Here is a 14,209-nt window from a genome sequence, read left to right as displayed (position 1 = left end):
AATGGTGTGAACCCAGGGGTTGGAGCTTGTAGTGAGCTGAGATCGCACCACTGCACTCCAGCCTGGGGGACAGAGCAAGACTCTGTCTCAAAAAAAAAAAAAAAATTGATGAATAAACAGTACATGTTTTTAATCCATGCTAAGACAGTTATTTATTAAGCCTCTGTTACATAAATTCTCTTATAGGTGCTATATCTTATAGGTGCTATGTATGTTTCCTTTGTAAGGGAAACAGCAATTTTTAAGGGGTACATAAATAGGAAAGATGGCTTGTAAAACATTGTGAATATTAATCACAATATTTCATGCCAACTTAACTTTCCTCCTTACTAATAGATGGACTTGAGGGTCTTCGTGAAGCCTGTATTATTTTAGCTTCGTAAGTTTCTTCTTTTAAATGAAAAGAATTTTTACTTATTCTCTTAGATAACGTTAGAAATGTATTTCATTAAAAAGATCTCGGCAAATGAACATGCATGACGAGGCCACTTAATATGGTTGAACTCTTTGATCTTCAGGATTCCTATTTCATGGCAGAAAATAATGAGCCGAAGTTTTAACTAGGTTCTGAATTTTACCTCATCTACTAAGTGGAAATGATAATACTATTCACCCTCTAGTGCTGTTGGGAGGATTAAATTATATAACATGTGTGTACAGCTTAGTGCACTGTTTGGCAATCAGTAGCTCTGAATAAGTGTTAGCTATTAGTATTAGTATTACCATTTTTTTTTTTTTTGAGATGAAGTCTTGCTCTGTCGCCAGGCTCAAATGCAGTGGTGTGATCTCGGCTCACTGTAACCTCCACCTCCCGGGTTTGAGTGATTCTTCTGCCTCAGCCTCCCGAGTAGCTGGGACTACGGGCATGTGCCACCACGCCCAGCTAATTTTTGTATTTTTATTTTATTTTATTTTTTGAGACAGAGTCTCGCTCTTTCACCCAGGCTGGAGTGCAGTGGCGCAATCTCTGCTCATTGCAAGCTCTGCCTCCTGGGTTCATGCCATTCTTCTGCCTCAACCTCCCCAGTAGCTGGGACCATAGGCACCCGCCACCATGCCCAGCTAACTTTTTGTGTTTTTTTAGTAGAGACGGGGTTTCACCATGTTAGCCAGTTTGGTCTCGATCTCCTGACCTCATGATCTGTCTGCCTCAGCCTCCCAAAGTGCTGGGATTACAGGTGTGAGCCACTGACCCTGGCCTAATTTTTGTATTTTTAGTAGAGACAGGGTTTCACTATTTTGGCCAGGATGGTTTTGATCTCTTGACATCGTGATCTGCCTGCCTCTGCCTCCCAAAGTGCTGGGATTACAGGTGTGAGTCACCACACCCCACCTAGTGTTAGTATTACTATTATTAGTAATATTGGAAATAGAAGTACTAGGTTGGTGCAAAAGTAGCTGTGGTTTTTACCATTGAAAGTATTGGCAAAACTGCAACTACTTTTGCACCAACCTATAGTAGTTGTAATTCACATTTTACAGATGGTGAGCCTACTGTTCAGAGAAGTAATGTGTAACATACCCATTGTTTGCTGTTAGGACTCATGCTTGATTAAAACAGAGCCTTGGCCGGGCGCGGTGGCTCACGCCTGTAATCCTAATACTTTGGGAGGCCGAGGTGGGCGGATCACGAGGTCAGGAACTTGAGACCATCCTGGCTAACACGGTAAAACCCCGTCTCTACTAAAAATACAAAAAATTAGCCGGGCGTGGTGGCAGGCGCCTGTAGTCCCAGCTACTCGGGAGGCTGAGGCAGGAGAATGGCGTGAACCCAGGAGGCAGAGCTTGCAGTGAGCTGAGATCGTGCCACTGCACTCCAGCCCGGGCGACAGAGCGAGACTCCGTCTCAAACAACAACAACAAAACAAACAAACAAAAAGCAGAGCCTTAACTCTACAACAGGGAGATGTCAAATTAGCAGATTTTTTTCTGGGACACTAAGCAGTCAATTTGCCTGAACGTGTGTTTTTTCCTCTGTATATATGGAAATAAAGGTTTTTTTAATTCATCCATAGTGTAGTTGGCTTTTATTTCATAACAAGCCACTTCAAAACTTACTGGCTTAAAGCAATAATCATTTAACTCTGGGTTCTGTGGGCTGGGTTCTGCTGAGCAGTTCTTCTGGTCTTGGCTGGGCTCACTCATGTGTCTAGCAGTTGATGACCTCAAGCACAGCTCTGATGGCCGCTGGCTGGGGTTCTCTTGTGTATGGCCTTACGTAATGTAGTAGGCTAGCTCGAGCTGGTGGTTGCAAGGTTCTGAACTTGCATAACACCATGTCCACCCCTTTCCATTGGTCAAGTTAAGCCACAAGGCTCGCTCCAGAAGGGAAATAGGCTCCATCTCTTGATGAAAGGAACAAAGGATTATGGTAATTTTTAAAGTGATTTTCCATTACTGGCAAGACTTATTACTGAATACTAATATGTACGTTGGAGGCAAAATAGATACTAAAATACTGTCTTTTCTCCTATTTCTTACTTTGCCAGCATTTTGTTCGTTGGATGAATGGCAGCTGCCTAGAATGCCCCCCTCAGAAGGGGGAGGAAGAAGAAGTTGTTATAATAAACTTTTACAATGATATCTCTCTGAACCCTCAGATAATTGAACAAGCTGTTATGATCCCCCAAAATGTCCACAGGATTCTGATCAATCTTATGAAGTATCTACAAAAATGGAAGCGGTATCGACCTCTCTGGAAATTGGACAAAGCTATTGTGATGGAGAAATTTGCCGCCAAGAAACCTCCTTGTGTGGCATATGATGAAAAATTGCAGTTCTATTCCAAGATAGCCTATGAGGTTATGCGCCACCCTCTAATTAAGGATGAGCATTGCATCAGACTTCAGCTCGGGCATCTGGCAAACACAGTGCAGGAAAATGCCAAGTCCTGGGTGATTTCGCTTGGAAAACTTCTCAATGAGTCAGCAAAAGAGGAGCTCTATAATCTCCATGAAGAGATGGAGGTACTCAATCGCTGTGTGTAATTGAACTACTTTTCGTGTAAGTTGGGTCTTCTTTTGCGTCATTGCTGTTTTTTCTGTATTTGCTTAGTGTTCTTTGTACTTTCTGTTATAGCACCTGGCCAAAAGCCTTAGGAAGATCCCCAATACCCTTGAAGATCTCAAGTTTGTCCTTGCAACAATTGCAGAAATTAGAAGTAAATCTCTGGTCATGGAACTAAGATACAGGGACGTCCAGGAGCGATACCGTACCATGGCAATGTATAACCTCTTTGTAAGTCAACTTGTATTTTCTTATGCATTTAACAATTGGATTGACCACTAATGACCTTTCTCAGAAATGCTTCTCAAGTACACTGCCATTGATTCATTTTCAAGTAAGTGACTTTAAGTAATACATTGTAAATGTAAAGCAATGCCACAGTTATTTAGAATAATGAAAATATAGAGTATTTTTCAATCTGTATGGCTCGAACGGATTGATCTGTAACTATACTGTTTCCATTTTCCCTCTTCCTTTCTTCTTTTTTTTGTGTTAATTTCCTTTACTTTGGGAGGCCGAGACGGGCAGATCACGAGGTCAGGAGATCGAGACCATCCTGGCTAACACGGTGAAACCCCGTCTCTACCAAAAAAATACAAAAAGCTAGCTGGGCGAGGTGGCGGGCGCCTGTAGTCCTAGCTACTCGGGAGGCTGAGGCAGGAGAATGGTGTAAACCCGGGAGGCGGAGCTTGCAGTGAGCTGAGATCCGGCCACTGTACTCCAGCCCGGGCGACAGAGCGAGACTCCGTCTCAAAAAAAAAAAAAAAAAAATTTCCTTTAATAGATAAAGAGCTCTTGCAAAAATAAGAAGAGAGTGAAAGATTTAAGATGATAAAAGAAACCAGTAGAAGATAATTCAATCAGTCTTGCTTTGTTTAGGGTTGTTAAATTTGGGTTCTCAAGATCTTTCAAAGTCAGGGATGGGTTTTAGGATTTCTGGGTTCCCCCTGAAATCATATGGAAATTTTATATACTGTACGTTTTCCTGATGATGAAAGAATCTCAAGTTTTTGGCCCAGGTCTACTGCTCAGCAAGGGCGTTTGAGAGCGCCACATCCTAACCACTAGGCTGCAAGGGGCCTGGTGTTTGAAGCAGTCGAGCAACAGAAATGCTGAAAGACAAACTTCATGCACATCCTGATTTATTCATGGCAGTTTGTTTCTCTTCTCTAGTTTGTATTTCTCCCTCAACCAGGTAGATTTTGTCAGACTTTGCTTCACCGGCTTACATCACGGAAATAATAGAAGAATCGCTGCAACAAAGGATTTTACACTAAGTGTGTAATGAGTCACACTCAAAAAATGAAGCAGAATGTCAAATTCCAACAACAACAAAAACAACAAAACAGTGACAATTGAGATTTTGGTTATGATTGCATTGATCCTGTAGATTAATCTGAGGCAAATGGACATCCTGTCATATTGAGTTTTCCTATCCACGAACATGTTCTCTCTCTCTTTATTTAGGTCTTTAATGTCTCCCCGTAAAGATTGATAATTTTCCCCATAGAGACCTTACCTATTTTTCGCCGGATTTATTCCTAGGTACTTGATATTTTTAGATGCTCTTGTAATTGGTATCTTTAATTTTTAATTATTTTATTTTTTATTGTTATATAGAAAGACAATTCATATTTGCGTTCTACTTTTTTATGATCAGTAATTATTAACTTTAATCATTTATTTATCCACAGATTATTTTGGATTTTCTAGGCACACCATTATATAAACTGTGAATATTGACAGTTTCATTTCTTCTTCTTTTTTTTTTTTTTTGAGACGGAGTCTTAGTGCAGCGGCCAGATCTCAGCTCACTGCAAGCTCCGCCTCCCGGGTTTACGCCATTCTCCTGCCTCAGCCTCCCGAGTAGCTGGAACTACAGGCGCCCGCCACCTCGCCCGGCTAGTTTTTTGTATTTTTTAGTAGAGACGAGGTTTCACAGTGTTAGCCAGGATGGTCTCAATCTCCTGACCTCGTGATCCGCCCGTCTCGGCCTCCCAAAGTGCTGGGATTACAGGCTTGAGCCACCGTGCCCAGCCTCATTTCTTCTTAATTTTTAAATATTTTGTTTATTTTTCTCACCTTATGACTCTAGCTAGGAATTCCTGTACAAGGTTGGATGAAAGGGGGAGCAGGGGAAATGCATGTCTTGTTCTTGGTCTCAGAGGAGAGGAAAAGCTTTTGGCACTGTATCATTAAATATGGTAATTGCCTTGTGGTTTATTAGATTAACTCTAATACAGTAAGAGAAATATAGAGTTGTGTATATTTAACACAATGGGGATATGTTCTGAGAATGTGTCAATGGGCAATTCCATAATTGTGCAAACATCATGGAATGTACTTATACAAATCTAGATGATATAGCTACTACACACCTAGGCCATATGGTAGAACCTATTTCTCCTAGGCTGCAATCATGTACAGCATGTACTGTACTGAATACTATAAGCAATGTAATGTAATAGTAAGTATTTGTGTATCTAAACATATCTAAACATAGTAAAGGTACAGTAAAAATACAGTATTATAATCTTATGGGAATACTGTCATATATGCAATCCATTTTTGTCCCAAAACATCATTTTGTTGCTCTTTAATCTTTGACAAAAAACCAGTGACTGTCTTTGGTCATTGTCCCTGGTTCCTGACACAAAGCTTCCAAAACACTTGTAATTTCCTGAGTGATAGGGGTCACAGGAACAGATCTTTTGTTACAATATTGTTCTTTGTCCCTGGTTCCTGGCACACAGCTTCTCAAATCCTTGAACTCTGGAGTGATAAAAGTATCTTTTGTATGCAAGTGAAATGACTGGTAGCTGGGAGCCCTAGACAGCTTCAGCGTGGGTGATAGTTGCCAGAAAGATCAAGACATAAATTATTTAGAGGTTCGGAGCTTTCAGATGCCCATCCTCGCCACCCTTGGGGAGGGAAGAGGGGCTGGAGATTGGAGATCAACAAAGGCTAGTGATCTAATCAGTCATGCCTATGTAATGAAATCTCCATGAACATCCCTAAATTATGGGATTTGGAGAGCTTCCAGGTTGTTGACCACACCAAGGTGCTGGGAGAGTGGTGTGCTCAGAGAAGGCATGGAAGCTCTGTGCACCCCCCAGCCCCATACCTTGGCTTATGCATCTCTTTCATTTGGCTGTTCCCGAGTTGTGTCTTTTATAATAAATCAGTGATGGTAAGTAAAGTGTCCTGAGTTCTGTGAGCCATTTCAGCAAATGGTCAAATGTGAAGGAGATGTATGTGGGGGAACCCCTGATTTTGTAGGCAGGTTGAACAGAAGTCTGTGTACTCTAGGCACCCAATACTTGCAACTGGCATCTGAAGTGAGGGCAACCTTATGGGACTTACACCTGCATTTCTATTGAGTATAGGCCTAGACATGAAGTTGCTGGGTTATAGGAATCCACATGTTCAGCTTTACTAGATTCTGCTAGTTTTCCAAAGTGATAGTTCCCCTTTACACCCACACCAGCATGAATAAGGTTTCAGTTGCTCCATATCCTTACAAACACTTAGTTTATTGATCTTTTGGAAACACCAACTTTGGTTTTTTTTTTTTTTTATCCTTTTTATGTGTGGATATTATCCCATCATCCTCTGGCCTCTATTGTTTTGATGGAGGAGTTGACTGTTAGTCTTTTTGTTGCTCCCTTTCAAGGTAGTCTAGTCTAACTAGTTTTTTTTTTTGTCTGCTTTTAAGATTTTTTTTCAGTCTTTGGTTTTCAGCAGTTGTAATATGATGGAACTAGGTTCTTTTGTTTTGTTTTCTTCTTCTTCTTTTTTTTTTTCCTGATTGAGATTTGTAGTACTTTTAAAATCTGCAGGTTGATGTCTTTACCTAGTTTTGGAAAATTAACAGTTTTTGCCTTATTTTTTTCCCCCCCTTCTGAGACTCCAATTCCACATATGTTGGACCTTTCTACAATACCCTGTACCCCTTACATTCCTTTCTGCCTTTTCTTTCTGTGGTTTATTCTAATACTTTGACCTAAACTTTAAGTTCGTTAATTTTCTATTTATTTGTGTCTGATCTGCTTTTCCTGGTTCCTTAAACAATCCTTTGAGCTCTTGATTTCAGGTGTTACCATTATCCATTCTAGAATTTCCATTTTAAAAACAGTCTCCTGTGCTCTACCAAAATTCTCAATTTTGTTTTTGTCTTTTGATTCCTTTACTCTATTAAATAGAATTATTTTACATTGTGTGTCTTATAACTCTGTCGTGATCATTTATGTTTCTGTGAATCTCTTGGTTTTGGTTAAGTTCTTTCATGTCTTTATATGGCTGGCATTTCTAACTGAGTTCTTAACAGCATATGTGATAAATTGGAGAAAGAGGATTGGAGGCGTTGGATGATGTTACATTCCATCTGAAGAGATTGATTTTTGCTTCTAACAGACACTACAACTGGGTACATTAGCAAGCTAAGCTAACCTTATTCTAATCAGAGATTAAGTTGATTTGAAGCTGGGCTTTAGTTTATGATGGGTATATCTTTCTGTAATATCTCTATCTCTCTCTTTTTTTTCTTTTTTCTTTTTTTTTGAGACAGAGTTTCCCTCTTGTTGCCCAGGCTGGAGTATGATGGCGCGATCTCGGCTCACCACAACCTCCGCCTCCTGGGTTCAAGCAATTCTCTTGCCTCAGCCTCCTGAGTAGCTGGGATTACAGGCATGCGCCACCACCCTGGCTAATTTTGTATTTTTAGCAGAGATGGGGTCTCTCCATGTTGGTCAGGCTGGTCTTGAACTCCCGACCTTAGGTCATCTGCCTACCTCAACCTCCCAAAGTGCTGGAATTACAGGCGTGAGCTACCGCACCCGGCCTCTATCTCTTTATTTTAAAAAATGATCTTATACTGATTTTATTTTAATTATAAAATTTGCCTTTAATATTTATCTTTATTTTTTTTTTTTGAGACAGAGTCTTGCTCTGTCACCTACGTTGGAGTGCAGTGGTGTGATCTTGGCTCACTGTAATCTCCGCCCCCCAGGTTCAAGTGATTCTCCCACCTCAGCCTCCTGAGTAGCTGGAACTACAGGCTCCTGACACCACGCCTGGCTAATTTTTGTATTTTTAGTAGACAAGGGATTTCACCATGTTGTCCAGGCTGGTCTCGAACTCCTGACCTCAGGCGATCCACCTACCTTGGCCTCCAAAAGTGCTGGGATTATAGGCGTGAGCCACCATGCCCAGCCAAATATATTTTTTTAATATTCCTTTTTCTTTTTATATTTACAAAGATACAGTCTCACTATGTTGCCCAGGCTGGTCTCAAACTCCTGAGCTCAAGGGATCCTCCTGCCTCAGCCCCCCAAAGTGCTGGGATTACAGGCCTGAGCCACCATGTCTGGGCTTAATATTTCAGTCAGTTTTTGAGTTGGTTTGAATTATCTAGCCTCCTGTTGCCAGAAGCAGAAGTCCCTGGGAGGTAACTTTGACGATCAATTTCAATTCCAAATTGCTGAGCATTTATTGTTCATTCTGTTTTTTCTTTCTCCTAATTAGCCTCCTGATGCAGAGAAAGAACTGGTTGATAAGATTGAGAGCACGTGGTCCAATCTGTTTAATGATTCGGTGAATGTGGAGCATGCTCTTGGGGACATAAAGAGAACTTTCACAGAGGTGCCTTTCCAATTTCACTTCCTGAGTAAAGATATTGAAACATGTATTTGGGCTAAATTAATGTAACCTCGTTTTTCTCAGATTACTCGAGGCGAAATAATGAACTACAGAGTTCAGATAGAGGATTTTGCAAAGCGTTTTTACAGTGAAGGCCCTGGTTCTGTTGGTGATGATCTTGATACAGGTAAGAAAGTTCCTGTGGGTCTTACTGAGCGATCTGAGTAGCAAATGTTTGAGTATGTTTTGCTTAAGAATTTTGTGGCAAGTGATTGTTGTGCCGTGATTTAAATATTTATTTCTTCCTCAAATACTTTTTTCTTGGCTCATTTTAGTGGTCATATATATAAAAAAAAAAAAGCTGGACTAATGCAACTCATTGATTGTTGAGTGCCTGCTACCTGAAGGCGTTGAGACAAGTACCAAGGAGCAGCATCCGCTCCTGCAGGGGATACAGAGGTTTCTGCCGCAGCTCGGAAATCTTAAACACCAGCAGCTGCCTTTACAAATGCAGCATCTTATCCATCCAACTGCCTCTCTAACTCCTGTTACATGTATTCTTTGGATTCAGATGCTTCTCCTCTGCCCTTCACATCACATAGGCTAAGATGGTGACAAGATAAAAACACTAAAATTCTGTTTTTTTTTTTCTTTTTTGAGACAGAGTCTCGCTCTGTCCCCCAGGCTGGAGTGCAGTGGTGCAGTCTCAGCTTGCTGCAACCTCCACCTCCTGAGTTCAAGTGATTCGCCTGCCTCAGCCTCCTGAGTAGCTGAGACTACAGGTGTGTGCCACCATGCCTGGCTAATTTTTGTATTTTTAGTAGAGACGGAGTTTCACCATGTTGGCCAGGCTGGTCTTGAACTCCTGACCTCAAGTGATCCTCCTGCCTCAGCCTCCCAAAGTGCTGGGATTACAGGCCTGAGCCGCTGAACCCAATCCTAAAATTCTTATTCTAAAGAGAATTTGGTAAATACCATGAGACAAAAAATACCGTGAGACAAACCAAAGACTGCTATGGCTTCCAAAGAAACGGGTGACGTTTGTTTAAGGATGCTCAAAAAAGGCGTCTGGGAAATGTGGCATTTGGGTAGATGATTGTGAGCAGGGATGTAGTGACGTAGAGTGGTGGTCGTCATTGGAATTGGGGGAGAAGCATAGAATTGGGAAGTCAGAGTGGTAGGGGAGTTATTAGTAGGATGATGACATTCTCAAGGGGGCAGCAAAGGATGGTGATGTCGACCACAAGGTAGACCAGCTCAGATTCCCTTAAAATAGTCTCATTTCTGAATGACCTGGTTGTGAGAATTAGACACAATTTTCTAACTGGGGGAGACTGGAGATGTCATTGGTCTTTCGGTTTTAGTTAGAATGGCGCCACAATTCTAAATTTGTCTTCCCGTGTGGTTTATGAGGATGAAATTATAATTGAGGTACTTTATGCATGATTTCTTATTTAATTTTGTATACCTTAAAATTGTATTTATTCATTTATTGATGTATTTATTTACTAGGAGTAGAGCTTTTAGGTGTTTTTGAAAGAGAGCTGGCAAGACATGAAAAGAGCCGTCAGGAACTGGCTAACGCTGAGAAACTTTTCGATCTTCCTATTACCATGTACCCAGAGCTGCTGAAAGTGCAGAAGGAAATGAACGGGCTGAGGATGATTTACGAGCTCTACGAAGGACTAAAGGTGAGTATCTCCCCAAAAGCAAAGGACTCAAGCTCACCGAAGGGGACGTAGGAATTACTTAGGCCCCGCAGACTTTGATGCCACCATAATTATGAGCTTGGGTCTGACTTCGTGGAAACACTCATTTTGGCCATGGGAGGGGGATGGGGAGTGATTGCCTATAGGTACAGGGTTTCCATTTGGGGTGTTGAAAAAGTTCTGGAAATAGGCCAGGTGCAGTGGCTCACACCTGTAATCCCAGCACTTTGGGAGGCCAAGGCGGGTGGATCACCTGAGGTCAGGAGTTCGAGGCCAGTCTGGCCAACGTGGTGAAACCCCGTCTCTACTAAAAATACAAAAGTTAGCCAGGTACAGTGGCAGGTGCCTGTATTCCTAGCTGCTCAGGAAGCTGAGGCAGGAGAATCACTTGAACCTGGGAGGTGGAGGTTGCAGTAAGCCAAGATTGCGCACTGCACTCCAGCCTGGGTGACAAGAGCAAAACTCCATCTCAAAAAAAGAAAAAAAAAAAAAGAGTTCTGGAAATAGGTAGTGGCGGTGGTGGCTGCCTGACATTGTGAAAGTACTTGATGCCATGGAATCATGCATTTTATTTTTATTTTTGAGGCAAAGTCTCTTTCTACCACCCAAGCTGGGGTGCAGTGGTGTGATAATAGCTCACTGCAGCCTCAAACTCCTGGGCTGAAGTGATCCTCCTGCTTCAACCTGCAAAGCAGTCGGGACTACAGAGGTGCACCACCATGCCTGGCTATTCCTTTTTTTGTTTTTAGTAGAGGTAAGGTCTCGCTGTTACCCAGGCTGGTCTGGAACTCCTGATCTCAAGCGATCCTCCTGCCTCGGCCTCCTAAAGTGCTGGGATTACAGACGTGAGCCATTGCACTCAGCCTGGAATGATATATTTTAAAATGGTAAAAATGACAAAGTTTATTTTTTATGTATTTTACCATCATCATAGGAAAGAAAACTGTCTTTGGAGGTCAAGGGCTTGGTTAAGGTGTGGGGTAAACTGTTTAGTTGCAAGCGGAGATTAAAAGTTGCAAATGTCAGCCAGGCGTGGTGACTCATGCTTGTAATCCCAGCACTTTGGGAGGCTGAGATGGGCAGATTACTTGAGGCCAAGAGTTTGAGACTAGCCTGGGCAACAAGGCAAAACCCCGTTTCTACTAAAAAATACAAGAAAAGTTCAGGCACAGTGGCTCACACCTGTGAGCCACCAGCACTTTGGGAGGCAAGGCGGGTGGATCACTTGAGGCCAGGAGTTCGAGACCAGCCTGGCCAACATGGCAAAACTCCATTTCTACTAAGAAATACAAAAATTAGCCAGATATGGTGGCACATGGGAGGCTGAGACACAAGAATCGCTTGAACCTGGGAGGCGGAGGTTGCAGTGAGCTGAGATCGCGCCACTGCACACCAGCCTAGGTGACAGAGTGAGACTGTCTCAACAAAAAAACAAAGTAAAATAAAATAAAAATAAAAGTTGCAAATGTCATGTCATTTGGGTGCCTCTCATTGATATATGTTTCCCATGCAAATTCATGCTACTCATTCATTTATCTATTGACTTGTTTCTTCATAACTCAGTGCTGTGCTGGTTGGAGTGTGGGGTCCAGAAAAGGAGTCATGTCTGCCTGTTCCTGCCCTTCTTGAGTCCCCAGGGGAGACTGACTATGTTAGTCTGGGTTCTTGAGAAACAGAATCAATAGGAGATCTATGTGTCTATGTCTATATCTGTCTGTATCTAATCGGTATGTATACCTATATCTATATCTAATCTATATCTGTATTACATTATCTAATCTATATCTATCTGTATCTAATCTATATATCTATTTCTAATATATATCTAATGTATATCTACGTATCTCTATCTAATCTATACCTATATGTATGAGATTTATGATGAGGGATTGGCTCCCATGATTATGGAGGCTGAGAAGTCCCGCGATCTGCAGTTGGCAAGCTGGAGACCCAGGAGAGCTGATGGTGTAGATTCTAGTCCTAGTCCAAGTCCGAATGCAGGAGAACACTGACGTCCCAGCTTGAAGACAGGCACAGAGAATGCATTCTGCCTTCCTCAGCCTTTTGTTCTATTCAGACCTGCAGTGGATTGGGTGAGAACATCCACATTGGGGAGGGCCACCTGCTTTACTCAGTCCCCCGATGCAAATGCTCATCTCACTCAGTATCTCTCACAGACACACCAGCGTCCGCTTGACACACAAGATTCACCTTCGCACCGATATATGAACAAATAACCATGCCGCCAGGATGTGTGCTGGAAATGAGGTGGACAGAGTCCTGAGATTGCAGAGGAGAAAGGAGAGTGACTCACTGGCCCAGGGAGTGCTGCTGAAGAGGTGGCCTGTGATGAGCCTCTGAACCAGAACAGGTTTTGCCTGGTGCAGAACAAGGCTTTCCAGGCAGAGGGTTGGGCAGGAGCAGAGACAGGAGATTTGAAGTTGTATCATGTGTCCATAACCTTTCCTCTAGACTGATGTCTTTACCAACCATGGATGCGCCAGAAAATGGGGTTGGGATGTGCGAAGCGGTGGTGGAGATGGAGATGGAGCCGTCAGAAGGGACTCTGGTCCCTCAGCGGGGGGATTGCAGGCAGGGGCTCCTTCAGGTCACTCCCCCAGTGCTGGCAGAAGGGATGGCAGCTTGCATTTTAGGACAATTATGGAGGGAATAGACAGGAGAGAAGATTCCAGAGATGGGGTGGAAAGTGATGAGACCTGGTGCCTGCACTAGGCAAAAAATTTGTAAAGTGAAAAACATACCCTCAGCTTTTAAAAGGAAAGGTATCATGAGAACTGAGAACAACCACACATATGTCAAAATAAGTGGTGTTTTAATTTTTAATTTTTCTGGGTTCGTAGTAGGTGTCTATATGGGATGCATGAGATGTGTTGACACGGGCCTGCAATATGTAATAATCACGTCACCGAGAATGGGGTGTCCATCCCCTCAAGCTTTTATCCTTTGTTACAAACAATCCAATTATGCTCCTTTAGTGATTTAAAGATACACAGTTCTTATTGACTATAGTCACCCCGCCATGCTCTCAAATACTAGGTCTTATTCTTTCTGGCTTTTTTTTTTTTTTTTCTGTAGCCAAATAAGCATTTTAAAAAATCCAGTGTTGAGACATGGCTTGGTCCTCCCACCCTACTCTGGTCTGTGGATGTTAAGGGACATTTCATCACCTGGAGTGACTTCCACTCTCCTTGAAATTTATTTTTTCCTAGCAATTGCTTTTCAAGGTTGTGTGTTGAGAAGATTCTCAGTGACACACTGGGTAGCTCCTGGGAGGCCGGGCAGGGAACTGTCGTTATAACCCCGGGGTGGCAGTGGTGCAGCTTGGGAGGCATGGGTGGATTCTGGATCTGGTTTGCAGGTAGAGTCAGTGGGACCTCCTGGAGGTGTGGACGTGGGTTGTGAGAGCAAAAGAACAAGGAAGACTCCAAGGTTTTTGGCCTGAGGAGCCGGAAGTGTGGAGTCAACTCTTAAGGGAAGACTCCAGGAAGAAGATCTGGGGATGGTGGTGAACATCAGGAATTCAGGGCAAGGTGATGTCTGCTGGACGTTCCTGTGGTGATGTTGAGGAAGCACTTGGATGTATTTGTCTGGAGCGCAGAGGAGAGCTGGAGGTATGAATTGGGAGTGTCCAGGTGCAGATGGTACTGAGCCACCAGTTCAGATGGGCTTACCTGGTGCCTTCGTTTCCTGGGGCTGCCAGAACAAATGATTACGAATACAGACCAGGAGGCTGAAAACAACAGAAATGTATCTCCTCACAGTTCTGGAGGCCAAGGGTGCAAAATCAGGGTGCCTGCAGGGCCGTGTTCATTCGGGGGGCTCCAGGAGAGGCTCCT

General features: G+C 42.8%; 1 protein-coding gene across 1 annotated transcript in view; it reads left to right on the top strand.

The window, feature by feature from the left end:
* The window catches only part of DNAH10 (dynein axonemal heavy chain 10), a 184,638-nt gene that overhangs the window by 55,825 nt on the left and 114,604 nt on the right, over positions 1 to 14,209 (top strand). Inside the window, 5 exon segments of the mRNA XM_030938911.1 lie at positions 2,490 to 2,966; positions 3,079 to 3,237; positions 8,530 to 8,646; positions 8,728 to 8,830; positions 10,156 to 10,334. Coding sequence (XP_030794771.1) covers positions 2,490 to 2,966; positions 3,079 to 3,237; positions 8,530 to 8,646; positions 8,728 to 8,830; positions 10,156 to 10,334 — 1,035 coding nt within the window.

This window comes from Rhinopithecus roxellana, chromosome 10 (assembly GCF_007565055.1).
Source record: "Rhinopithecus roxellana isolate Shanxi Qingling chromosome 10, ASM756505v1, whole genome shotgun sequence".
Classification (NCBI taxonomy): domain Eukaryota; kingdom Metazoa; phylum Chordata; class Mammalia; order Primates; family Cercopithecidae; genus Rhinopithecus; species Rhinopithecus roxellana.
This window is presented reverse-complemented; position numbering and strand designations above follow the sequence as displayed.